The 27,193-nt window shown below is 43.9% G+C and overlaps 3 protein-coding genes across 4 annotated transcripts; all 3 read right to left on the bottom strand.

Annotated features, from left to right (window-relative positions):
- Positions 1 to 1,161: 1,161 nt before the first annotated feature.
- LOC306968583 (uncharacterized protein) lies at positions 1,162 to 9,598 on the bottom strand. Its single transcript, XM_079564000.1, has 4 exons — positions 9,454 to 9,598; positions 6,286 to 6,396; positions 2,577 to 2,714; positions 1,162 to 1,318 (listed from the first exon to the last, which is right to left on the bottom strand). The coding sequence occupies exons 1-4, from the start codon at positions 9,460 to 9,462 to the stop codon at positions 1,232 to 1,234; spliced, it is 345 nt and encodes a 114-aa protein (XP_079420126.1). The 5' UTR covers positions 9,463 to 9,598; the 3' UTR covers positions 1,162 to 1,231.
- A 2,474-nt stretch (positions 9,599 to 12,072) lies between these two features.
- Positions 12,073 to 13,669, bottom strand: LOC306969030 (eukaryotic translation initiation factor 1b-like). The gene is made up of 4 exons (XM_079564640.1): positions 13,475 to 13,669; positions 12,541 to 12,704; positions 12,359 to 12,460; positions 12,073 to 12,281 (listed from the first exon to the last, which is right to left on the bottom strand). The coding sequence occupies exons 1-4, from the start codon at positions 13,503 to 13,505 to the stop codon at positions 12,237 to 12,239; spliced, it is 342 nt and encodes a 113-aa protein (XP_079420766.1). The 5' UTR covers positions 13,506 to 13,669; the 3' UTR covers positions 12,073 to 12,236.
- Positions 13,670 to 15,807: 2,138 nt separating this feature from the next.
- On the bottom strand, positions 15,808 to 25,985 carry srsf2b (serine and arginine rich splicing factor 2b). Of its 2 annotated transcripts, XR_013793298.1 has the most exons (4): positions 25,330 to 25,985; positions 23,162 to 23,459; positions 16,628 to 16,682; positions 15,808 to 15,959 (listed from the first exon to the last, which is right to left on the bottom strand). XR_013793298.1 is itself a non-coding variant. In XM_079564665.1 (3 exons), the coding sequence occupies exons 1-2, from the start codon at positions 25,731 to 25,733 to the stop codon at positions 23,183 to 23,185; spliced, it is 681 nt and encodes a 226-aa protein (XP_079420791.1). In that variant the 5' UTR covers positions 25,734 to 25,985; the 3' UTR covers positions 15,808 to 16,682; positions 23,162 to 23,182. The 2 variants fall into 2 exon arrangements, 1 of the variants encoding a protein (XP_079420791.1); XM_079564665.1 differs by having other exon boundaries at positions 15,808 to 16,682.
- Between the last annotated feature and the right edge of the window lie 1,208 nt (positions 25,986 to 27,193).

The raw sequence follows: 27,193 nt of genomic DNA, 5'->3' as shown, positions 1-27,193 counted from the left end.
GTTTCAACTTCCCCCCGTTTGGAGCCATAGGAATACATTGGGAGAGGCCAAATGCTAACAATATCTTTGGTCGTTTTGCGTGACTGAGGGCACGCACAAAGACCAGACAGGTACACATCAACTCGTCTAAGCTCAGGTAAGAACATATCTCAGTCTGGAAAAATGGTGGCCTGTTCCTTTAACCTCTTAACTCCCGCCTGAACCGGGAGGATCTTTTTCCTCACGTCATCAGATTGTTTTTCCCATAATTTTTTTGTTGGGTGTCATTTTTTGGTCAATTTTTGTCACATTTTTGTCATTTTTTTGTCCATTCTTTGTATTTTTTTTTTTCAAATTTTTATCAAATTTTTGTCATTTTTTCATCAATTTTTTGTCAATGTTTTAGCACTTTTTTGTCACATTTCCATCATTGTTTTTGTCTCAGTTTTATTGCTATTTTCACAGCTTTTGGACTGGGGTAAAGCCAAACTGGAGAAAATGTGGGGAGGAAAATACTTAGTTTAACATTTTTAAACTCCGCATGGTCCCTTTGGTCCACCTCATTTGAAAGCTAAGACCCACAAAACTGATCTTTTTCCACGCATTGTTGCTGTGTTGTGTCACCTTTTGTATGTGTTTTTTTCTCTCTTTTTTTTTTCCATTTTTGTCACATTTTTGTTGAATTTTTGTCACATTTTTGTTGAATTTTTGTCACATTTTTGTTGAATTTTTGTCACATTTTTGTTGAATTTTTGTCACATTTTTGTTGAATTTTTGTCACATTTTTGTCACATTTTTTGTCGTTTTTTTGTCACATTTTTGTAATTTTTTTGTCAAATTTTTATCACATTTTTGTCATTTTTTTGTCACTTTTTTGTCACATTTCCATCATTGTTTTCGTCTCAGTTTTGTTGCTATTTTCACAGCTTTTGTCCAGAAGCTTTTGGACTGGGGTAAAGCCAAACTGGAGAAAATGTGCTCGGTTCAGGTGGGAGTTAAGGGGTTAAGAACAAACATAACAGGCTCTGATTGGACGACAGCGACAGACAGATGTAGGACGTGGTAAACAACAGAGGAAGGTTTAAGAATACAAAATAAAAGTTTATTTTTCAAAGACATGTCTCTACGATACACAAAACACACACCAGAGGCTCAAAATGACAGTCGAAAAGGCAAAGTGTGTTTCAAGGCCTCGTACAAACGGGTTTGAGTGGGTTTGAGTTGGTTCAGTCCGGGTTTAGGCGAGTCTGGTTTATTTGATGCGGATCTCGAAGCAGAGGCAGTTGCAGGTGTCGCACTCGGGCGGCTGACAGGTGCAGGCACAGTCCAGTTTGGAACACTGTGGGAGAGAACACAGCAGGAATTACACTCAGGACACAGTGTTTTTGAGTAAAACGTGGGTCCGTGAGAGGGGAGGAAAATACTTCGTTAAACATTTTTAAACTCCGCATGGTCCCTTTAACCTCTTACCACCCGCCTCTGTCCTCTTTGGCTGTTATATAGGCCTGTGTAAGACCTCATTTGAAATACCCACAAAACTGATCTTTTTCCTCGCATTGTTGCTGTGTTGTGTCCCCATTTGTATGCTTTCTTTTTTTTTCTTTTTCATTTTTGTCACATTTTTGTCATTTTTTTGTTGAATTTTTGTCACATTTTAGTTGAGTTTTTGTCACTTTTTATTGAATTTTTGTCGAGTTTTTGTCACATTTTTGTTGAATTTTTGTCACATTTTTGTTGAGTTTTTGTCACATTTTTGTCACATTTTTGTTGAATTTTTGTCACATTTTTGTTGAGCTTTTGTCACATTTTTGTTGAATTTTTGTCACTTTTTGTCGAGTTTTTGTCACTTTTTGTAGAATTTTTGTCACATTTTTGTTGAATTTTTGTTGAATATTTGTTATATTTTTGTCACATTTTTGTTGAGTTTTTGTCACTTTTTGTTGAATTTTTGTCACATTTTTTTTGTCGAGTTTTTGTCACATTTTTGTTTAATTCTTGTCACATTTTTGTTGAATTTTTGTTGAATTTTTGAATTTCTGTCACATTTTTGTTGAGTTTTTGTCACATTTTTGTTGAATTTTTGTCACATTTTTGTTGATTTTTTGTCATTTTTTTGTCGAGTTTTTGTCACATTTTTATTGAATTTTTGTCACATTTTTGTTGGATTTTTGTCACATTTTTATTGAATTTTTGTCACATTTTTGTTGGATTTTTGTCACATTTTTGTCACATTTTTGTTGAGCTTTTGCCACTTTTTATTGAATTTGTCACATTTTTGTTTAATTTTTGTCACTTTTATTGAATTTTGTCATTTTTTTGTTGAGTTTTTGTCACATTTTTGTTGGATTTTTGTCACATTTTTGTTGGATTTTTGTCACTTTTTTTGTTGCGTTTACATCCTTGTTTTCTTCTCATTTTTTGTGGCTGTTTTGGTGCTTTTTTCCCCAAGAAGCTTTTTGATTAGGGTAAAGCCAAACTGGAGAAAATGGGATCCGTTCAGGTGGAAGTTAAATCTATATTTCTTTCTGCTTTCCTGAAGACGACAGCACAAACATAAACAACAATGGAGGCGAGACATGTTCAACACCGCTACTCACAGAGGGGGCGGGGCAGGGCTGGGGGAGGCAGGAGCGCACAGAGGGGGGGCCACAGTCACACACTTCGGCCATTCTGAAACACTGGTCACACAGAGACACGTTGGGACAGCAGTCGCCGCAGGACACAGAGCAGCGGTCCTGAGGAGAGAGACAACAAATATTATCACGTTTTAGTCTTTGTCAATTTAGTTTTTCGTTTTCTGGATGAGTGACAAAATAAATTTACTCCGTTATCAAACCATTAAAGTCGCAGATTTAAATTGATTTGTTCCATCCACATACAAATGAATAGCCAGGCACAATACTAAAGTACGGCGAGGTACGTTTTGTCCGCATCATGGTCCGCATCTTTCCATCATGTTATTATCTCATTCCCTCATTAAAAACATGCCTGAAGTGTTGCCTTGGCACATTCACATATTTTTGAGTAATCTGTAAAAACTCTGATGGCGGCCATTTTAGGGATAGGTTTGCCTGAGTCCTCCTAGGAACGCCCCCACCTCCTGGAGACGCCTCCGAGCTTTCGTCACCAGCCGAGTAACCAACCACTGCTCCTCAGCAGAACCCCCTCCCCACTGATGCCACAGACAGCGTGTGGAGGGGGCGTGTCTGAAAGGGTCAGAGGTTCTTAAAGAGACAGAGGCCTATTTCAAGTCATTCACTACAGCCATTTTGAGAGAGACATTTTATACAAGGCAGTTATTCTAATTTACTGCATTTACAGACCAACAGAAGGTTTGGTCATCATTGTAGTGTGATATAGACTGGTGCTATGGGATTGAAAAAAGCACAATACCCCCTCTTTAAGAAATAAATCTTAAAAATCTTGACTCGTGCTTTGCTTACGCGCTACAGAACACGAAAACCAAATCAATGAGAGACTAGTTGATGGACAATCACCATAGCCATTCTGCACATGCCATTAAATATTCTCTGGGCCTGTCACAGGAGGTTGGACTTCCCCAGCTGGTTATACTTCTTTGTAACTAGGCTTTGAGGTGGCGTGTAACTCCAGTGTATACTTTGGCTATATCCAAATATCAGTTCTCGTGAGACACAAAAGGGCCGTGTCATTACAAGCTCTCCACACGAATGCTACGCAAATGAAGTACAGATCCTACATTACCGTAGTTACTGACCTCTCTGGTAATGAGCTGTTTATTGTTTAATTATGATCCCCATTAGCTGCCCATTAAATGTTACTGGCAGCTAGTCTTCCTCGACCCCTTTGAAAGATTACAATTACATACTTTACAAGATGGAATTAATTTGCACAACATGATTTAAAGCAGAGGTCGGCTGGTTTGCTTGGTGGAGGCCGATTTTCTTTATTGTAAAAGGACCAAGGACCGAACCTAAAGTAAAGCACCATTTTCTACAATTGCCAGTGCTGTGCATAATTTATGACCTCATGTTTGGTGTTTCCTGTTTGGAAAGTTTGAAGTAATTGACAAAGTTTCTCACATTTTTACAGTACTTAACCCCCTGCCTTAAACAAGCACATCTTCTCCAGTTCAGCTTTACCTAAAACTAAAAGCTTCTCAACTGGAGCTTACAGCCTATAGGTGTAACGCCTCATTTAACCTCTTAACTCCCACCTGAACGGATCCCATTTCCTCCAGTTTGGCTTTACCCTAATCAAAAAGCTTTTTGGGGAAAAAGCACCAAAACAGCCACAGAAAATGAGAAGAAAACAAGGATGTAAACGCGACAAACATGACAAAAATTCAACAAAAAGTGACAAAAAGTCAACAAAAAGTGACAAAAATTCAACAAAAATATAAAAATGTGACAAAAACAACTAAAACTCAACAAAAAATGACAAAAAATTCAACAAAGTGACAAAAATTCAACAAAAATGTGACAAAAATGTGATGAAAACTCAACAAAAAATGACAAAAATTCAACCAAAAAGTGACAAAAACTCAAAACAATTTTCACAAAAATGAAAAAAAAAAGAAAGAAAAAAAAAGCATACAATAGGTGACAAAACACAGCAACAACGCGAGGAAAAATATCAGTTTTATGGGTCTTAGCTTTCAAATGAGGTGTTATACAATAGTATATATAATAGCCAAAGAGGACAGAATGCATTTGGTTTAGGCGGGTGGTAAGAGGTTAAGATTAAACTCTAAAACAATTAAAGTACTTCTGATTTGTATAATAATATTTCTCAAAATCATCTTGAGGGCCAAAGGTTCTATGCTGGAGGGCCGGATTTGGCCCCCGGGCCTGACGTTGCCTACTCCTGATTTAAAGTGTCTACAGAAATATAGTGAAACACAGTAGTCCTTGTGTAAACATGATTTTAATGTGTATGTATCTTTAACTCTGCTGACTGAGAGCTGATTCCAGGTAAATATTGCTCGGTAAAGCACTGTGGACTTCAGGGAATTAGCTTTGAAATGAGGAAGTGTTAAGTCGCCGCCCAGTGCCCGTCGAGACGCAGATCGGTGGCTGCTTCCTACAAACACGAGCTGCTCAGAAAAGAATAAGTAACTACATTAGTAAGATTAGTCTTAGTTTAATTTTGTTGTCAACCTTAAACCAAGTCAGGCGTGAATGCATTAGTGGCACATGTAGGAACACTGAAGGACAGTCCTGCCCTGTTTTGTGCCACTTGAAGTGTGTGTGTGTGTCTCTGTGTGTGTTCATGTGCTTTTGACATTGCAGGGACCAGTTTGACTTTTAACCAACAGAGTGAGGACATTTTTGGAAAGGACTGTTTGAGGGTCATGATGTGGTTTTAGGGTTAGGGTTAGAATTGGGTTTAGATTAGCGTTAGGATTAAGGTTAGGGTTAGGGTCTGGGTAATGCATTATGTCTATGGGTGTCCTCACTAAGATAGAAGTACAAGATTGTCTGTGTTCTTGTAACTACGACATTGTGAGGACCAGTTTGAATTTTTAACCCGCAGAGGACATTTTTGTAAAGTGAGGACATTTTGGGAGGGCCTCACTTATTTGAAGGACTGTTTGAAGGTCAAGATGTGGTTTTAGAATTGGGTTAAGATTAGGGTTAGGATTAGGGGGTTAGGGGTTTGGGTAGGACATTATGTCTACGAGTGTCCTCACTAAGATAGAAGTATACGATTGTGTGTGTGTGTGTGTGTTTTTGTACTTAGGACATTGTGAGGACCAGGACCTGAGGAAGACCATCTCTAGGTCGAAATGCGTCGGCATGTCCAATGTTCAATTTGTAAGTCAGGGTGCCTCAGATCCTCTTTTTCCTTTATTGTGAGGACCAGTTTAACCCACAGAGTATGGACATTTTTGTAAAGTGAGGACATTTTGGGTGGGCCTCACTTATTTGAAGGACTGTTTGAGGGTCAAGGTGTGGTTTTAGGGTTAGGGTTAGAATTGGGTTTAGATTAGCGTTAGGATTAAGGTTAGGGTTAGGGCAATGCATTATGCCTATGGGTGTCCTCACTGAGATAGAATTACAAGATTGTCTGTGTGTGTGTTCTTATAACTACGACATTGTGAGGATCAGTTTGAGTACTTAACCCACAGAGTGAGGACATTTTTGTAAAGTGAGGACATTTTGGGAGGGCCTCACTTATTTGAAAGACTGTTTGAGGGTCAAGGTGTGGTCTTAGGGTTAGAATTGGGTTTAGATTAGGGTTAGGGCCTGAGTAATACATTATGTCTATGACTGTCCTCACTAAGATAAAAGTACAAGATTGTGTGTGTGCGTGTGTTGCTGGGACCTTGAGGCAGTAGCGGACCCAGAGCGCGGCCCCCAACAGCAGCATGTACAGCCCCACGGTGATGAGGAGGACGGCGGGTAACGGGAGCGCCAGCTGCCACACCGACAGCACCTGAGCAGAACAAACATGTCGCTGTTTAACAGGGCATAGTTTTCAGGGACATTTCTCCAAGCTAAAGGCTGCAGACAGGCAAAAACAATGCTCACATAGGGGTGTAACGATTCGGTTTGGTCCACCTGTGAACTGTTGCAGTACAATTTTGTCTTTTATTTATTAAAAAAAAAGAAGAAAAAGTGCCATCTAAATAGTTGAACTGAACTGGAATGCACAGTTACACCCCTTGAGCCACACGCCTGGATCGATCAGCTGTTCGCCAACCATTCACCAAAACATCAGGTGAAAAAACCACAACAACAGCGAGTGCTCCCATGTGTCACCTGAAAACTATGAATGCTTCAAAAGTGGAGCGAGTGTGTTGATGTCAAAGGTCTCTGCTGAAGTTACAAGATTAATCCCATTCTGAAAAGTCCCTTATGTTTTCAGTCTTGATTTACAGTAGGTTTACGTTGCGCAATTTTTGAACAGAATTTTTGATGATTCTACCACAATAAAGTAATATTTAAAAAGGCGTTTACGTTTTTTAAAGGGACACTGCATAACATTTTGGAGTAAAGACTAGCTACACATAGGAAAAGCCGCGGATAATTGGAGAATGCATTTGGATGAGGACCTAACCTGTTTAATTTCACATTTGGCTGCCTTAGGTCACATCTCCATGGAGACGAGCTGGAGACATCCCCCTCCCAGTTCAGCTACAGTCAGATCTGAGGGAAACCGAGCTGCCTCCCACAAACACTTATTTATTTGGTCATTTTTTGGATATTTACCAACAATAAAGAAATGAAATAAATGCTTGTCTTATATTCTATTTATTGGGAGAAATGCGACGCTGAGTGGCTTTAAACATCAGAATAAAATGATGGAAAGACAAACCTTTTGTATTATTTGGGAAATACCTTATCCATAAAGAAATGTTTTCAATATCCAAGATTTTTTTAAAAGATGCAGATGCAAGTTGGCCATTTTATACTCACTACTATACTTCTTCTATATTAAGCTCGTGTATGACGGCACTTCAGTAACAACTTTTTGAGTGAAAGTGGATTTTAGAGGCAGTTGTGGTGAACAGGTCTGAGCTCATTCTACACATTAGGACATGGCTGGAACATGTAGGGGGAGGAAAATACTTCATTTTAACGTTTTTATGTCCCTTTTAAAGAGGGGGTATTCTGCTTTTTTCAATAACATGGCACCCGTCTATATCACACTACAATGATGACCAAACCTTCTGTTGGTCTGTAAATGCAGTAAATTAGAATAACTGCCTTGTATAAAATTGCTCTCTCAAAATGGCTGTAGTGAATGTCTTGAATTAGGCCTCTGTCTCTTTAAGAACCTCTGACCCTTTCCGACACGCCCCCTCCACACGCTGTCTGTGGCATCAGTGGGGAGGGGGTTCTGCTGAGGAGCAGTGGTTGGTAACTCGGCTGGTGACGAAAGCTCGGAGGCGTCTCCAGGAGGTGGGGGCGTTCCTAGGAGGACTCAGGCAAACCTATCCCTAAAATGGCCGCCATCAGAGTTTTTACTGATTACTCAGAAATACATGAATGTGCCAAAGCAACACTTCAGGCATGTTTTTAATGAGGGAATAACATAATAACATGATGTAAAGCTTGAAAAAGTCGATTTAAGCATAATGAATGAAATAGTGGAACATGTTATCTACAGAGCTGATAAGAAGTGCAAACTCTTACACGTTCTCACGTCTGACAAAGATATGGCTCTTATCAAATCAAACTTGGACCTATATGTGTGTGCGTGTGTGTGTGTTCTGAGGTCTATAAGAGTAGACCTGAGTAAATGAAAGGTGTGAAAGAGTTTTTTGTTTTATCTGATTGTTGTGTGTAAAGATTAGATTTTTTAAATTATGAATTTGGTCGATGTAAATGCCATTATCCATGTGTGTACATATGATGTTTTATGTATTTTATTGCAACATCAGCCTGCCCAGGGACTATGGGTGGATATTAGCACTTGAGCTATAGAGCTCCACAGTCCCGCCCCTTGCGGTCTTGTTGCTCCGATCCGGAAGCAAAAAATCCCCGTCTACACGACCGTCGATTTCCAAAAATTCAAATATTAAGAGTTTAACGTCAGCGCAAAAGCTAATCAGCTCTGTAGCAATTCGTGACCGTAAAATGTTTCATTTCAATCCAAAAAGAAGACGACATGTTGAAGAAAAGGCAAAGGTACAAGGCTGTGACATCATTCACTTCCTGACTATAGAAACTCCGTATCCCAAGAACCATTGCGACATCGCGCCCGCTGGTCAAGGCAACCAGGTTTTCAGCAAACACGGCCAGTTTCTTTTACTTTGCAGACAAAAGTTCTATATTATTTCACTATTAAACAATCTGAATCCTGCTAATTGGAATAAAAATGATCGGTGGTTCGTTTAATTGGATCGTTGGGAATTTTTTTTTTATCCATCTGACGTTTTTCTTACTATCAGTGTTAGACATGAAACGTCACCTATCTGCCTGCATTATGTTTTAATACATTGTTTATAATATGTTGTTTACATTACAATAAATAAATACGTGTGGGAACGTGAAGCTCCACCAATCAAAAGCCTCGTAGTAGATCATGGGACTCCCGAGCATCCTGGGTAATGTAGTTCTAGGACGAAGGCTCGCAGTTCAACTGTATTTTTTCGTAAACTAGATCGATCTCATACGTGCTTTTTTCACCTGCGTCTGACTTTGCGGTTATTTTACTTCCGGACCGGAGAGGAGGCGGGACTGTGGAGCTCTATAGCCTGGTACAATGCATCTCTCCCCTTGAGGTTAATGTTTATTGTAAACTGTCACTGTTTCTCTAAAAATAAATAAATAAATAATAAAATACATTCTGCAAAACCTCTAACTACAGAAAACTCACTTACTAATGTTACCAATAGAAAACAATGTTCCCCTTTTATCCGTTTTGTTGTTGTTTTCTTCTCTCTCTGCCAAATCGACTCAACTAATTTAATGTGAAATGATTTCTCTTTTTCAAATGAAATGCATGTCCTGCTTGGAAATATGTAAAAATTAAATAAAATCTCACCTGCGTCATGTCACGGTCTCTTCACATCTGTCAGAAACAGCCTGGAGAACAGCGCCCTCTTCTGGAACAGTCTTAGCACAGCGTTTCTGTTACATCTGGAAAAACGGAGCAAACACACATTTTAATGGACGTCCTCAGCTCTCATCAGCATCGCTGGTTCATGTGTTACAGTCTGCTTAACCTTTTAACTCCCGCCTGAACCGAGAGGATCTTTTTCCTCACGTCATCAGATTTTTTTTCCATCATTTTTTTGTTGGGTATTCAACTCATTTTTGTCATTTTATTGTCATTTTTTCGTCAATTTTTTTATCACATTTTTTTGTAATTTTTTGGTCAAAATTTTATCATATTTTTGTTATTTATTTGTCACATTTTGGTCATTTTTTTTGTCATTTTATGTCACATTTTGGTTTTTTTTTTGGTCACATTTTGTCATTTTTTCGTCAAATTTTTGTCAAATTTTTGTAATTTTTTTTGTCACATTTTTTGTCATTTTTTTTTGTCAATTTTGGTCAATTTCTTGTGACATTTTTGCCACTTTTTCATCACTTTTTTGTCAATGTTTTCTCACTGTTTTTGTCACATTTCCAGCATTGTTTTCGTCTCAGTTTTGTTGCTATTTTCACAGCTTTTTTCCAGAAGCTTTTGGACTGGGGTAAAGCCAAACTGGAGAAAATGTGCTCGGTTCCGGTGGGAGTTAAGGGCTTTAAAGGCCCTATTCTCGATTTAGTTTAGTTAATTATAGATAATGAGTTTAGCGTCACGAGATAGAATAGTAAATGTGGACATGTGGATTTATGTCTGACTAAAGCTAACGGTTATGCATAAAGAAATTAAAACACCGCCGATATTTACGAGTCTCTAATGGAAATACATGAGTCTCCATTTAGGAAAAAACATGCATTCATTTAACAGGACGCTTCTCATTGAATCTGGCAGTTTGTTTTTTCCAGGAGGCGAACTATTCTTCACAAAGATGCGGAGAGTTGCTGCTAACGCGGTGGAAAACTTGCCCCTTCGTCCGGCGATGGTCACAGTCACGCGGAGAATGAGTTACAAACGCGACGGAAGGATTTATTTCAAAGTAAATCCAAGTTTCGCAAGAAAGAGAAGTTTGTTTCGAGCCAAAAAAAATAAAAACATTAGCGGGTTAGCGTTAGCCTGAGCGCTAGTTGCGTTGCCATGGAGTCACCAGGAGGACGGATGCCCGCGAGGAAAAGGCGGAAGTAAAAAGTTTAAAAATCTGGTAAAACAAAATCCTTCCACTCTCAGCAGACAGAACAATAACTTAAATAAATAAATAAATATAAATAATAAATAAATTCCATTAGTTGACCTGACTTTGTAGTTTTTACTTCACGTGATGCCTCAACTAGTTTCGTGTCGGGCTGAAACGACTAATCAATTATTGAAATAGTCGGCAACTATTTTAGTCATGGATTAATCGTTTTCTGGTTCACACAGACTTAAATGGAGCAAAAATGACATTAAAAAATGGTGTATGTTTGATGAAAACCTTTGTTTTTATAGTTAGGTTAGTTAGTCATGAATAGAGCTTCCAACAAACATCTCCCTTTAGTTTACTCCATCCTCAAGCAGCTATAAGTGCTATATGCTACAACCTATATAGCTAAATATGTGATTAAAAAAAAAAAAAAAAATTCCTACACCATTCACAACCGAGCTATTAATCGTAAAAATAGATTACAAAATGATCGTTAGTTGCAGCCCTAGTTTCATGTAGGGCTGAAACGACTAATCAATTAATCGACGACTAATTGATTATTGAAATAGTTGACTATTTTAGTAATCAATTAATCGTTTCCTGGATCACAGATATGGAATGGAGCAAAAATGACAAAAAAAAAAGAAAACCTTTTTTATAGTTGGGGTCTGTAGTGTTTTGTACATTTCACGAATAGAGCCTCCAAACATTTCCCTTCAGTTTACTTCAAGCGCCACTTAAGCTATATGTGATTTAAAAAAAAAAAAATGCTAAGATACAATTTTCCTGCACCATTCACAGCAAAGCGATTAATCGTAAAAATAGATTACAAAATCGTTAGTTGCAGCCCTAGTTTCATGTCGAATGTTTTGTTAATACCAGTGAACCTAGTATTTTGTAAAAAACATATGCCATAGTAAAATATTCATCTAATTTTACAGTCATTAAAACGTTAACGCAAGTGCCGTTTATAAAAGCACTGAACTGATGCAAGACATGTCACATTTACTTTTGTAGAAAATTGAAAAACCAGGGCTTTACGTTCAATAATAATTCAATATCTCCACAGAAATGGGTAAAAACTGAAACCGGTTTTGTTGGTCATTGCACAGGACTGACATCATGATGCGTCACAAACCCGAAATGAATCATCCAAACACCGACACTTTGAGACTCATCGCTTTTATTGAACCACCGTCAAATACAAAACAAAGTTACATGAAACAGCGCCTGGTCGTGGCACAGGACCTTTAAGAAAAAAATTAAAATAAACTCAAACGGGATAAAGGGTTAAAAAGGTAGCGTGCAGGAGGGGCATCATCGGTCGTCCCTGATTTCTTTTTGTGAGTGCGCCCCCCGGTGGCGGAGGGGGGTTGAGGTGTTACAGAGTCTCATGTTTGTAGGAGGTAATTTCCGTGCGAGGAGCAGGAGTTGATGTAAAAAGGGGCAAAGGGAGGTTAGGAAACAGGGGAGGGGGAAGGACAACACATAAGATGAAGAGGTGGGGGAGGGGCTCCAAATGGTCGTCAAGAAAGAAATAATGGGGAGGGGGCAGCTTTTAAAAGCCGTGGACTTTGACCTGCTCCTTCCTGGCCAGGCCGGACTGCAACACAAACAAAAACACAAGATAAGAATACAAACGAGCAACACTGGTTAGAATGTTTAGTGCGAGTTTCTTACTTCAGCGAGGAATTGGGAGATATTGCGGCGCTGGTCACCCTGCACCTGAATCACTTCACCATACTCTGGATGTTCAATCACAGTCCCGTTGCAAGCAAAATTCTACAACACACAGGTAAAGTCGTTCAGACAAGGATGGAAACTATTCAGATGCTCCCTAAACAAGTGCAACAAAACGTTACCTTTTTGAAATACTTCATAATCGCCTTCTTGTCATAATGCTCGGAGATGCCCTGCACCGTAGTCAGGGTCTTCCTGCCGTTTCTTTGCTGGATTCTTATGTGGATGCACTCGTCAGTGCCTGCCGGGAGGCTGTCTTCACCCTTAGTTGCATCATCAAAGGGGTCTGGGGAAGAGAAAGTAATAAGTTGAGAGATATGACTAAAAAAGGCAATATAACGGTGTAGTGAAGCACATTAACTGTCCGGTCTCCTCAGTGAATATGCCAACACCCTTGTTTATCAAGAGCGTAAGGTAATAAAAAAGAAAAAAAAAAAAAAAAAAGCCGATCCAAGTAAAAAGTTGGAGGAATGACCAGTATTAAAAAAGGATGGCCATGAAGTACACCGGAAATCAGGATTAAGCCTGAAGTGGCGGCACGACAACAGAGTAAGTGCCACATCTGAGTGTTGTCTGGCCATGTCTCAGAGTCAGATTTCAGGCTCTGCGCAGCGCGAGGCTAAAGCGCTTAGGCTCGGCCTGTGACCGACACTCAAACAACAACACGACTGTTATCCAAACGCACAGCTTCAACAGCAACATCAACGCGACAAGTATCAAGTGACAGCTGGGTGTCTATAGTATGATCACTTTGATCAAAGTTCACCTTTAGCAAATATTAGAGAATAACGGTTCCGGCCAGGCCTCAGGAGGCCATCAAGGCCTCAGGACAGGCCATACGCTCGGCTCAGGAACATTAATTAACGTTACTATAGAGACCGATCCAAAGAATAATAACATCAAAAACACTTCAATTTGATAATACACCATAACAATAAGATAACATAAAGGAAACCCTGACAGTGCCAGGGAAAAGAAAACCCAACAAAACGCTAAGCTAACGGCTAGTGCTCGGCTCACCCTCCCCCACCGCGGCTTATGTCCATAAAGACTTACCAAAAGTTTTGAGGTTCTGGATAGTGGACATACGATAAGAGTCGGATTTCCTCTCGGATAATAACTTGGTTGTCTGGTGGTTCGTCGGTTTTTGACGACTGTAGCAGATTTTGTTAGTTTTTGTCGGGGTAGAGCGGGTCGTCTCTGGCTCAGAGCTCTCACAAAATGGCCTCCTGCTCCTCCTCTGCGCCGAAAACAAGCTTTTATATCCCTCCGTGACGCTATGACGCAGCTGACGCACGACGCCCGTTTCTGGAAGCCTTACGTCATTGTCGAAACCGGAAAATTACAAATGTGAGATTTACAAAAGTGTAAACACTGAACAACAATAATCAAACATATTCTGGTATTTAGCTTTAATTTGTGTGAACTACAGGAACTTCCGGCATGATCAGTGGTCCGTGTCTGTCATGAAGTCCCTGCTTTATCCAGCAGGAAGGACTCGGGCTCGACAAAACTTTTCCCCACTTTTAGTTGTTTAGTTATTTATTTATTTATTAACCGAGCACATTTCCTCCGACTTTACCCAAATCTAAAATCGTCTTTACTGGAGCTTACAGAGGCCAGGGTAACGCCTCATTTGAAAGCTACAAAATTGATCTAAACTGATCTTTTTGCTCACATTGTTGCCGTGTTGCAGTCACCTTTTTGACTTGCTTTTATCATCACTTTTTTGTCACTTTATTGTTGTAATAATACTAATACTACTGTGATTCTGTTACTTTTCTAAGAAACAAATAACAATAACCAACAATCCTCTATCAATGTTCTTCTTATCCAGAGAACTACACTAATAAATAGAAAATAACTATTTGACTAAATTTTAACTAAAACTAAACGATACTTTCATCAAAAGACAAATTAACCTCATAATCCCCGCCTTAACCAAGCACATTTTCTCCAGTTTGGCTTTACCCAAATCTAAAAGTTTCATGAAAAAATGTGTCGAAATGGCGACAAAAATTAAAGCCACACCGCGTAGGATTTTCACTCATACATATAATGGAAATACTAGCATTTAATTTATGATAGATCATTTCATCATCGAAAAAATATGTCATGAAAGTACAAACAAACGTGTTTTTTTGCTGCGAGCGGCTCAGCTCTCCTAAGACATGACTATCTTTACCGAGGGTGGGGACGTCTCCAGCTCGTCTCCATGGAGATGTTCACTAAAGTCAGGAGAATTTGAGATTTATACAGGTTCGGTCCTCATCTGAATCCGTTCTTAGTTTATTCACTGCAGTAATAGAATTTTCTGTGTTGAGTGGGTCAATAGGAGCATGTTTTGCTCTGAGGGCAACAGTATAGTCAAAAATGTTACACAGTGTCCCTTTAAGATGAAAACGCGACAAAATAACAATAAGTGACAAAAGAGCATAAAAAAGATGTTAATTTTGACATATTTTTGACAAAATTGAAATTTGTGTCTTGTATCTAGCCCCTTTAAAGCTGCATTGTGCAACTTTTTATGTGGAAAAAATGATATTTGTGCGTGTTTGACCTTGTAGTGACCCAGCGGCTGCATGAGTGGTCTCTACAACGCTCCAACCTTCCAAACAATTGATCCTGGAGCTTCCCAGAGACGACTGTGATGGAAAGTCATGACCACTCATGCAGCCACTGCAAGGTCAAATACGCACAAATATCAACTTTTTCCTCCACAAAAAAAGTTGCATAATGCAGCTTTAACCCCTTAACTCCCACCTGAACCGAGCACATTTTCTCCTGTTTGGCTTTACCCCAATCCAAAAGCTTCTGGAAAAAAGGTGTGAAAATAACGACAGAACTGAGATGAAAACAATGATGATGTGACAAAAAAGTGACAAAAAAATGACAAAAAAGTGACAAAAAAATGACACAAAATGACGAAAAAAAATGTGACAAAAAAACACAACAAAATGACAAAAAATGACCAAAAAAAGACAAACAAATGACCAAAAAAATGACAAAAAATGAAGGGAAAAACAAACAAAAATTAAAGAAAAAAATGACGAAAAAACGACAAAAATGTGACAAAAAAAAGAAAGAAAAAAAATGACCAAAAAAGTTACAAAAATGAGTTGAATACCCCCCCAAAAAATTGAAAAAAAAATCTGACGACGTGAGGAAAAAGATCCATTTAGATGAGTTCTGTAGATCTTAGCTTTCAAATGAGGTGTTACACTGGCCTACAGGATTTGAGCAAAGCTGAACTGGAGAAAATGCTCTCGGTTCAGGCGGGAGTTCCTGAAAACTAGGATAAGAACCCTGCCACATGAAACTCTTTACAGAAAAGGTGAATGTGCAGAAACTAGAAAAGCAGGAAGAACAACAAAAAACCCATGAGCTCGTTAGACAAAACAACAGGTTTATTCAAGAAAGTTCCTCATCTACCTACAAGAGATTTTTATTGTACAAAAGTGAAAGTTTAGGCCCAAACCGGAGGCAGCCACAGCAGCAAACGGCACACAGCTAACCAGCAACAAACTGCTACAAACTGCGCCTAGTGCACAAAGAAACACACAAGCAGGATTAGAACCTGGGGCATCAAGGACATTTCCACATGTAAAATAGGGAACAAATGCAAAAAAAAAAAAAAAAGGAAAGGAAAACCAACCCTATTTACAGTTTATGATTACATTACAGAGAACAGTTCAGACCTGACAAAAATAAAAACATGATTTAACCAAAAGGGGCTTCAATTGAAGTTAGTAGAATTTATTCATGAGGATAAAACGTATATTTAGTACACTAGTCAATTTGACGCAGGGAATGCAACACAAATTGTAAAAAATCAATCTTTATTTCGTTTCAAATAGATCTGTGTATGTCCAAGAAATTAAAAAAAATGAAACAAAATGTGTGGGCGCCACTTACAGAAACACTTCTAGGTCTAAATCCGGCGCCCCCTCGTTAAGGATTTATTTGATCTGATCTTATACACACACTACATAAATGTGACGGCTTTTAAAAGTATCCCGATGTGGACTTTCATATATCGTAAGTTGTACATGTTTATTTTTTTTTTGGTGCGTTTTCCCTTAAGAATGAAACAGTAGGAGGAAGAGACCGCTGGCAGATTCTGGAGTATTATTGGGCAGACATAAAGAACAAGCGTTTTGGAGGCGACGGTGATGGAGCAAAACCGAGCGAGGGAGACACAATAATGACCTTTGACACGGGGTACTGCGGCTCAAGCGGCTTCAGCCTCGACGTCCGGCTCCATCTGGAACAAAAGAGGCGAGGCGGGGTTATTAATACAGCGCGTTTCATGCACAAGGCAACTCCATGTGCAACAAATCAACCCATACAACTCTTGAAAGTATATAAAAAAAAACACAAATATACTGTCAATTACCAGGCGCTGCAGTAAATAACCTGCTTTCAGCCTGGATTTAAGACATAGTCACAGGAAACGGCACACGCTCTGCTGTTTGAGGGAGTAAACAGGAAATGGCGCCAAAGATCTGGCAATGTAGACGTTTTAGGAAGCGAACGGAGCGAGTACAGAAGGAAGAGGCCGTTTTTTTTTACTATGGACTTTTGTGGAGCAGAGGAAGCGATGAGGGAGGAGAGGGAGGAGAGGGTGGAGAAGGAGGAGAGGGTGGAGAAGGAGGAGAGGGAAGAGAGGGAGGAGAGGGAAGAGAGGGTGGAGAGGGAGGAGAGGGTGGAGAGGGTGGAGAGGGTGGAGAGGGAAGAGAGGGTGGAGAGGGAGGAGAGGGAGGAGAGGGAGGAGAGGGCGGAGAGGGAAGAGAGGGAGGAGAGGGTGGAGAGGGTGGAGAGGGTGGAGAGGGAAGAGAGGGTGGAGATGGAGGAGAGGGTAGAGAAGGAGGAGAGGGTGGAGAGGGAGGAGAGGGTAGAGAAGGAGGAGAGGGAAGAGAGGAAGGAGAGGGAGGAGAGGGAAGAGAGGAAGGAGAGGAAGGAGAGAGAAGAGAGGGAAGAGAGGGAAGAGAGGGAGGAGAGGGTGGAGAAGGAGGAGAGGGTGGAGAAGGAGGAGAGGGTGGAGAGGGAGGAGAGGGTAGAGAAGGAGGAGAGGGAAGAGAGGAAGGAGAGGGAGGAGAGGAAGGAGAGAGAAGAGAGGGAAGAGAGGGAAGAGAAGGAGGAGAAGGAGGAGAAGGTGGAGATGGAGGAGAGGGTAGAGAAGGAGGAGAGGGAGGAGAGGGTGGAGAAGGAGGAGATGGAGGAGAGGGAAGAGAGGAAGGAGAGGGAGGAGAGGAAGGAGAGAGAAGAGGGAGGAGAGGAAGGAGAGAGAAGAGAGGGAAGAGAGGGAGGGAGAGGGAGGAGAGGGTGGAGAGAGTGGAGAGAGGGAAGAGAGGGAGGAGAGGGAGGAGAGGAAGGAGAGAGAAGAGAGGGAAGAGAGGGAGGGAGAGGGAGGAGAGAGTGGAGAGAGGGAAGAGAGGGAGGAGAGGGAGGAGAGGAAGGAGAGAGAAGAGAGGGAAGAGAGGGAGGGAGAGGGAGGAGAGGGTGGAGATGGAGGAGAGGGTGGAGATGGAGGAGAGGGTAGAGAGGGCGGAGAGGGAGGAGAGGGAGGAGAGAGAAGAGAGGGAGGAGAGGGAGGAGAAGGTGGAGATGGAGGAGAGGGTAGAGAAGGAGGAGGGAGGAGAGGGAGGAGAGGGAGGAGAGAGAAGAGAGGGAAGAGAGGGGGAAGAGAGGAAGGAGAGGGAGGAGAGAGAAGAGAGGGAGGAGAGGGAGGAGAGGAAGGAGAGAGAAGAGAGGGAGGAGAGGGAGGAGAGGGAGGAGAGGAAGGAGAGAGAAGAGAGGGAAGAGAGGGAGGAGAGGGAGGAGAGGGAGGAGAGGGAGGAGAGGGAAGAGAGGGAGGAGAGGGAGGAGAGGGAGGAGAGGGAAGAGAGGGAGGAGAGGGAAGAGAGGGGGAAGAGAGGAAGGAGAGGGAGGAGAGGAAGGAGAGAGAAGAGAGGGAGGAGAGGGAGGAGAGGGAAGAGAGGGAGGAGAGGGAAGAGAGGGAAGAGAGGGAGGAGAGAGGGAAGAGAGGGAGGAGAGGGAAGAGAGGGAAGAGAGGGAGGAGAGGGAGGAGAGGGAAGAGAGGGAGGAGAGGGAAGAGAGGGGGAAGAGAGGAAGGAGAGGGAGGAGAGGAAGGAGAGGGAAGAGAGGGAAGAGAGGGAAGAGAGGAAGGAGAGGGAGGAGAGGAAGGAGAGAGAAGAGAGGGAGGAGAGGGTAGAGAGGGAGGAGAGAGTGGAGAGAGTGGAGAGGAAGGAGAGGGAAGAGAGGGAAGAGAGGGAGGAGAGAGTGGAGAGGAAGAAGAGGGAAGAGAGGGAAGAGAGGAAGGAGAGGGAGGAGAGGGAGGAGAGGAAGGAGAGAGAAGATAGGGAAGAGGGAAGAGAGGGAGGAGAGAGTGGAGAGGAAGGAGAGGGAAGAGAGGGAAGAGAGGAAGGAGAGGGAAGAGAGGGAAGAGAGGGAAGAGAGGAAGGAGAGGGAGGAGAGGGAAGAGAGGGAAGAGAGGGAGGAGAGGGTAGAGAAGGAGGAGAGGGAAGAGAGGAAGGAGAGAGAAGAGAGGGAAGAGAGGGAGGAGAGGGAGGAGAGGGAAGAGAGGGAAGAGAGGGAGGAGAGGGAGGAGAGGGAGGAGAGGGAAGAGAGGGAGGAGAGAGTGGAGAGGAAGGAGAGGGAAGAGAGGGAAGAGAGGGAGGAGAGGGAGGAGAGAGTGGAGAGGAAGGAGAGGGAAGAGAGGGAGGAGAGGAAGGAGAGAGAAGAGAGGGAAGAGAGGGAGGAGAGAGTGAAGAGGAAGGAGAGGGAAGAGAGGGAAGAGAGGGAGGAGAGAGTGGAGAGGAAGGAGAGGGAAGAGAGGGAGGAGAGGGTAGAGAAGGAGGAGAGGGAAGAGAGGAAGGAGAGGGAGGAGAGGAAGGAGAGAGAAGAGAGGGAAGAGAGGGAGGAGAGGGAGGAGAGGGAAGAGAGGGAGGAGAGGGAAGAGAGGGAGGAGAGAGTGGAGAGGAAGGAGAGGGAAGAGAGGGAGGAGAGGGAGGAGAGGGAGGAGAGAGTGGAGAGGAAGGAGAGGGAAGAGAGGGAGGAGAGGAAGGAGAGAGAAGAGAGGGAAGAGAGGGAGGAGAGAGTGGAGAGGGAAGAGAGGGAAGAGAGGGAGGAGAGGGAGGAGAGGAAGGAGAGAGAAGAGAGGGAGGAGAGAGTGGAGAGGAAGGAGAGAGAAGAGAGGGAAGAGAGGGAGGAGAGAGTGGAGAGGAAGGAGAGGGAAGAGAGGGAAGAGAGGAAGGAGAGGGAGGAGAGGAAGGAGAGGGAAGAGAGGGAAGAGAGGGAGGAGAGGGAGGAGAGGGAGGAGAGGAAGGAGAGAGAAGAGAGGGAAGAGAGGGAGGAGAGAGTGGAGAGGAAGGAGAGGGAAGAGAGGGAAGAGAGGGAGGAGAGGGAGGAGAGGGAAGAGAGGGAAGAGAGGGAGGAGAGAGTGGAGAGGAAGGAGAGGGAAGAGAGGGAGGAGAGGGAGGAGAGAGTGGAGAGGAAGGAGAGGGAAGAGAGGGAGGAGAGGAAGGAGAGAGAAGAGAGGGAAGAGAGGGAGGAGAGAGTGGAGAGGAAGGAGAGGGAAGAGAGGGAGGAGAGGGAGGAGAGGAAGGAGAGAGAAGAGAGGGAAGAGAGGGAGGAGAGAGTGGAGAGGAAGGAGAGGGAAGAGAGGAAGGAGAGGGAGGAGAGGGAGGAGAGGAAGGAGAGAGAAGAGAGGGAAGAGAGGGAAGAGAGGAAGGAGAGGGAGGAGAGGAAGGAGAGAGAAGAGAGGGAAGAGGGAGGAGAGGGAGGAGAGGGAAGAGAGGAAGGAGAGGGAGGAGAGAGAAGAGAGGGAAGAGAGGGAGGAGAGGGAGGAGAGGAAGGAGAGAGAAGAGAGGGAAGAGAGGGAGGAGAGGGAGGAGAGAGAAGAGAGGGAAGAGAGGGAGGAGAGGGAGGAGAGGAAGGAGAGAGAAGAGAGGGAGGAGAGGGAGGAGAGGAAGGAGAGAGAAGAGAGGGAAGAGAGGGAGGGAGAGGGAGGAGAGGGTGGAGATGGAGGAGAGGGAGGAGAGGGTGGAGATGGAGGAGAGGGTAGAGAGGGCGGAGAGGGAGGAGAGGGAGGAGAGAGAAGAGAGGGAGGAGAGGGAGGAGAGGGAGGAGAAGGTGGAGATGGAGGAGAGGGTAGAGAAGGAGGAGGGAGGAGAGGGAGGAGAGGGAGGAGAGAGAAGAGAGGGAAGAGAGGGGGAAGAGAGGAAGGAGAGGGAGGAGAGAGAAGAGAGGGAAGAGAGGGAAGAGAGGGAGGAGAGGGTAGAGAAGGAGGAGAGGGAAGAGAGGAAGGAGAGGGAGGAGAGGAAGGAGAGAGAAGAGAGGGAAGAGAGGGAGGAGAGGGAGGAGAGGGAAGAGAGGGAGGAGAGGGAAGAGAGGGAGGAGAGAGTGGAGAGGAAGGAGAGGGAAGAGAGGGAGGAGAGGGAGGAGAGGGAGGAGAGAGTGGAGAGGAAGGAGAGGGAGGAGAGGAAGGAGAGAGAAGAGAGGGAAGAGAGGGAGGAGAGAGTGGAGAGGGAAGAGAGGGAAGAGAGGGAGGAGAGGGAGGAGAGGAAGGAGAGAGAAGAGAGGGAGGAGAGAGTGGAGAGGAAGGAGAGAGAAGAGAGGGAAGAGAGGGAGGAGAGAGTGGAGAGGAAGGAGAGGGAAGAGAGGGAAGAGAGGAAGGAGAGGGAGGAGAGGAAGGAGAGGGAAGAGAGGAAGGAGAGGGAGGAGAGGGAGGAGAGGAAGGAGAGAGAAGAGAGGGAAGAGAGGGAAGAGAGGGAGGAGAGAGTGGAGAGGAAGGAGAGGGAAGAGAGGGAAGAGAGGGAGGAGAGGGAGGAGAGGGAAGAGAGGGAAGAGAGGGAGGAGAGAGTGGAGAGGAAGGAGAGGGAAGAGAGGGAGGAGAGGGAGGAGAGAGTGGAGAGGAAGGAGAGGGAAGAGAGGGAGGAGAGGAAGGAGAGAGAAGAGAGGGAAGAGAGGGAGGAGAGAGTGGAGAGGAAGGAGAGGGAAGAGAGGGAGGAGAGGGAGGAGAGGGAGGAGAGGAAGGAGAGAGAAGAGAGGGAAGAGAGGAAGGAGAGGGAGGAGAGGAAGGAGAGAGAAGAGAGGGAAGAGGGAGGAGAGGGAGGAGAGGGAAGAGAGGGAAGAGAGGGAGGAGAGGGAGGAGAGGGAAGGGAGGAGAGGGAAGAGAGGGAGGAGAGAGTGGAGAGGGAGGAGAGGGAGGAGAGAGTGGAGAGGGAGGAGAGGGAGGAGAGGGAAGAGAGGAAGAGAGGGAGGAGAGGGAGGAGAGAGTGGAGAGGGAGGAGAGGGAAGAGAGGGAAGAGAGGGAAGAGAGGGAGGAGAGGGAAGAGAGGGAAGAGAGGGAAGAGAGGGAAGAGAGGGAAGAGAGGGAAGAGAGGGAGGAGAGGGAAGAGAGGGAAGAGAGGGAAGAGAGGGAGGAGAGAGTGGAGAGGGAGGAGAGGGAAGAGAGGGGGAAGAGAGGAAGGAGAGGGAGGAGAGAGTGGAGAGGAAGGAGAGGGAAGAGAGGGGGAAGAGAGGGTGGAGAGAGGGAGGAGAGGGAAGAGAGGGAGGAGAGGGAGGAGAGGGCGGAGAGGTTAGGACAGGGAGGAGAGAGCAACTTCACTCTCGCTAACTTGTAAGTGGACGTGTAGTTCCCCTGCCCGCTCCCGTCCACTTTAAGCAGAATAAACGGTATTTGTGGCGCATTGATGGCGTAAAGGTCGGATAAATGCGACCCGGCCGCTCAGGATTATGTCATTTTAAAAGATCGGATCTGTGTTGTTCAGACCGCCGTGAAAAGACCAGACACAGGGGCAAAAAAAAAAAATCGGAATTGGGTCGTTTCAGCCTGCAGTCTGAACATACGCGTGCTAGTTTAAGTAGCCTGCCAGAAACACGACGTGCAAGTCTGTGAAAAGTACCTTTAAATTTGAAATCACAATGATTTACTATTAACATTGTGAACTGCCAAGTAAGGTGACAACGCCCAACCCTATCCCTAGATGTCTAACTTGATTTTTAGGTTCTAGTGAAAGAGCTTAAGATGACTAATAACAACCTCTTAGTCTTTGTGGGCCGAAGACAATTATTTAACTGGAGGAAGTTGTTTTACATCCATAAACTGATCTGTTTGATACAATGACACAATGCATCTACCGTGTTCAGTATCGCCTGTTTAAATAGGACAGGTTGTTGGGTAAAAATTGACCTAATGGAGGCATGTACAAATTGAACAAGAGGAGCCCCATAATTGACCCCTGGGGAACCTCAGCACAGATGAACTACGGTCACGTAATGGCGTCCAAACATGGAGACGATATTCAGAAGGATGTGTTTAATGTTAGTCAGATGAAAGGACTTTGAGCACTAGACGAATGTGGCAGGTTTGTGAATCCAATCACTTCCAAATAAAGATCAAGGAAAACTGGACCTTTTCTGTTCGTACATTTGTTTCTGAAACTGTCTCTCCTCCTCCGGCTCTAGCTCAAAATATTACATGACAATCTGGAACGCCATGAACGCAACCTTGGTAACATTCTGCTTTGCCTCATAAAGTATGTTGTAAAAGTAATATAACTAGCCTGATAAATAAAGTTTGCATTGCATTATGATTTGTTTTGTTGTGTATGGTCAACGTGAAAATGCTCCGTGCGATGATTATTTATATTTTGTCACATTTTCAATAAACTGATGTATTATTTTTGCCCAGCCCTGTCCCAGCAGCCTTATTATCAGCATCCACGGACCAACGCTCACCTTTATCCCCCTGCGTGCGGCTTAAGGGGATCCCGCGGCGCCGTTCTCGGCCGTGGACTTGTCCGGGCTCTTGGACTTGGACCTGGAGGCGCGTTTGGAGGACGGCGAGCGGCTCCTGGACCTGGAGCGGCTCCTGGACCGGGACGAGGCCTTGGCCTTGGTCTTGGTCCGGGGGGAGCGGGAGCGGGAGCGAGAGGGACTGCGGGAGCGCGAGTAAGACCTGGAGCGGGACCTGGAGCGGGACCGGGAGCGAGACCTGGACCTGCTGCGGCGCCGGTGCCTGGGGCTGCGTGACGAGCTGAAACAAGAGACGGAGAAAACATCATCAGCATCACTTTTACAGAGGACGTTTTAGTACGATATATCGCACTAAAATGTCCTAGCGCAACAATAGGCGTAATGAATCACGGCTATAAACTCGGCTTAAAGGGTTTTTGACATAGGGCCTCATTTCCTAGTTATCCAGAGTGTTGTTGAGAAGTTTTTTTTTGGAATTCATGCAGTTCTTATATTTGAAGAGCTTTGTGGTGCTAGGCTAGTGCATTTCTATGGTATCAGCTAGCCTGCATTAAAAACACCTGAGGCAAATCACTTATAACACCAGACTAACCATATAAATGTCTGTGTCCTATATTTGAGCAGCATCAGCTTCGTGGATGTATAAGCTACGCGGCGGCGGAGTGATCTGCTAGAAAATAGTCCCTCAAAATTCCATCGGCACAGACATTTATATGGTTAGTCTGGAGTTATAAGTGATTTGCCTCAGGTGCTCTGTGGAGCGGGTCACACTGTTTTTAATGCAGGCTAGCTGATACCATAGAAATGCGCTAGCCTTGCACTAGCCTAGCGCAACGAAACTGCATGAATTACAAAAAAAATATCTCCAGAAATCAACACTCTGGATAACTAGAAAATGAGGCCATGTGTTGAAAAATCCTGACACATCCCTTTAAAGGAATAGGCCACCGTTTTTACATACTGAGATATGTTCTTACCTGAGCTTTGACGAGTTCTTTAGGACCTGTCTGATCTTCACCCGTGCCTTCAGTCACGTAAACACAGCGCAGACGGCGTTAGCATTTAGCCTCTCCCTCTCTCCTCTATAGCTCCAAAACAGGTCAAGATAGAAGCTACCAAGCTCTTCCACGTTTTCCCTATTTAAATATGGTTACGTGAAGTGTTCCACTACAAAGTATAACTACACAAAACTAAACAATGTGGATTTTCTAAGCGGATAAAAGGGGGACTATATTGTAAGGCGTAACAATACCAGGAGTAATTTGGCATCCGCACAGTAAAGTGAAGATTACTGCGCGGATTTCGAACTACTCCTGGTATTATTACCCCTTTTATCCGCTTAGAAAATCCACATTGTTTAATTTTGTGTATTATACTTTGTAGTGGAACACTTCACGTAACCATATTTAAATAGTGAAAACGTGGAAGAGCTTGGTAGCTTCTATCTTGACCAGTTTTGGAGCTATAGAGGAGAGAGGGAGAGGCTAAATGCTAACGCCGTCTGCGCTGTGTTTACGTGACTGAAGGCACGGGTGAAGATCAGACAGGTCCTAAAGAACTCGTCAAAGCTCAGGTAAGAACATATCTCAGTATGTAAAAACGGTGGCCTATTCCTTTAAGACCTAATCTTACATTACTCATTGGAGGAAAGAGTTGAAACTATTACTGATTCACACCAAGAATGCTGAGAAAATGGCTTCTTTTATAGACAATCTCATAAAAAATTGCCCTGTTTCTCCATTTTCTTTGCCTTCTTTTGTTCTTTTAATTAATGTATTTCATAAGTCTCTTTTACATTGCACCTTATTATTTTCTATTTGCTTCTTTAATAACAAAACCAAATAAAGGAAGCTGCAAAGTTATTTTTCTAAGCACTTATTTGATTAGAATTGTACTTGTACTTTCTACAGTAAACAAACACGTCGCCATTGCTAGCAACACCACGCTGTATCAATGGCGTGTGTTGATAGCATGTTGATAGGCTAATATCAACGTCCTGCACAATGGTGACGTGTTTAATATTTTTTTTTTTTTCTTGTGACCGATTGGGGTAATACTTCCTCAGTAGCATCAGTGCTTTTAATCAAGTAGCCAAGTAGTTTGACCATCTCTGACTTAGCGCGGTGCAGGGGCCATTCCCCCGCGCTCACCTCCTGCTCCGTCGGCCGCCGTAGCCTCCTCCGGACCTCCGCGATGGCGCTCCACCTCTCCTTCCCCCGCCGCCGCCTCCTCCTCCGCCGCCTCCGCCGCCGTAGTACGCGTCCGGGGGTCTGCCGTAGCGCGCCATCTGCACCCGCAGTTCGCGCCCGTCAAGCAGCGCGCCGTCCATCGCGTCCATGGCGTCTTCCGCGTCGCGCTTGTCGTGGAAGCGCACGAACGCGAAGCCGCGGCTCTCCTTCGTGTATCGGTCCCGCGGGATGTACACGTCCCCCACGCGGCCGTACTTCTCGAAGACCCGTCGCAGGGTCTCCGGGGAGGTGCGGTACGTGAGGTTGTCCACTTTGAGGGAAGTCATACCGTCCACGTCTGGCGGAGGCCTGCCGTAGTTGCTCATGGCTGAGGCCTTTGACTTTACTAGCTAGCTAAAAACAACAACAAGACGGGCCGCGGCGGCGAAACGAAGCCCGGGCGCGGTGGTGAATTCAAAGCGTAGATGCGGTTCGCGGCGATATTTGATGATTTGTTTCCCCCAATCGATCGAAATGGTTCAAAAGAAATACGAGGAAAAGAGAAACCCGCAGAAACCATGCAGCTCGCGCTCACGCTTCCGCTGTTTCTGTGCCGTTTGGAGGGAGGCGTGTTTTCTTTCTTTCAAAGCGACACAGCGCCCCCTGCTGCAGAGGAGGGGCACAGACTTGATATTATACACAGCGGGACAAGGCAACTTTATTTATCACCAGACAGTGGCACAAAGGTGAATTCATAGAGGTTTATGGTATGTGAAAGGGTTTGTTTAAACTTTAAGGTACATCAAATTACTCTTAACCCTAGAACAATATTGCTCAAATTCATAACACCACAAACCCGAGATAATCCACCGGATGAAAAGTACTTCATTAAAATCTATGAAAGCGTGACAATACATGACACATTTGAGTCGTGTTCTTTTATATTGAACTGTGTCATGTCTGATAAAATTAAAGAAAAGCATCATGAGAGGACCAGATAAAAAGGCTCCAAAATTACTGGAAAATTATAGCCTGGTTAACACCAGACTAAAATCACAAGTGATATTTAGTCTGGGGACCACCAATTCATTTTCTCGTAGGAGAGGTGTGGTTTATGATCGTCCATGCTCGTTTATTGGGCGATACGAAAAAAAAAAAAAAAAGTCTATCATGCGTCTGCACGTAGCCATGGCCAATCGTATCATCGTATGAGATGACGTATGACGTACCCGCTGTAAACTTTTGAGATAAATTATTTAGAACAAGGTCTAAAGCTTGATCAAAAAATACCATCGTGTCTGCTGCTGTCACGTTGGATCAGTAAATAAACTTTTTTTTTATTATCCGTAAATAAACTACAAGCTTCCATATATCGAATAGCGCGTCATCGTCTTGCCGTCCCTCCTCGTTCTGTGATTGGTTCCCAAATCCACCGGAAAATTTGGGCCATGGTCCCCAGGCTGTTGTGCAGTTCGAAATAATTCGAGCACACACAGCAGCATGGCGTTAGCCAGGTTAGGAAAATTAGGAATTTGGGAACAAAAAAATTCCTAAAAAATAAAATAATGAAGATGGAAACTTGGTTTTTGGTCCATCCGTTCCTGGGATATGTGAGACTTCTCTGGTGAAGCTCAGTGTCCTCGGCACAAACAGCTACAGGAGAGAGAAACTAAACATGTTATATTTTGAATGGGTATAAATGAGCAGCTGATTGAAATAACTATGTGTTACTCACTTACTGTGAGGCCAGAGACACCGAACTCGGTGACAGGAGCAAAGCTGGAGTTGAAGTCGCAAAATAAATGTGGCATCCCTGATGTCAATCTTGAAAGGGGCGAGATTGCCT

The sequence above is a fragment of the Gobius niger genome, assembly GCF_951799975.1.
Source record: "Gobius niger genome assembly, chromosome: 10".
NCBI lineage: Eukaryota > Metazoa > Chordata > Actinopteri > Gobiiformes > Gobiidae > Gobius > Gobius niger.
This window is presented reverse-complemented; position numbering and strand designations above follow the sequence as displayed.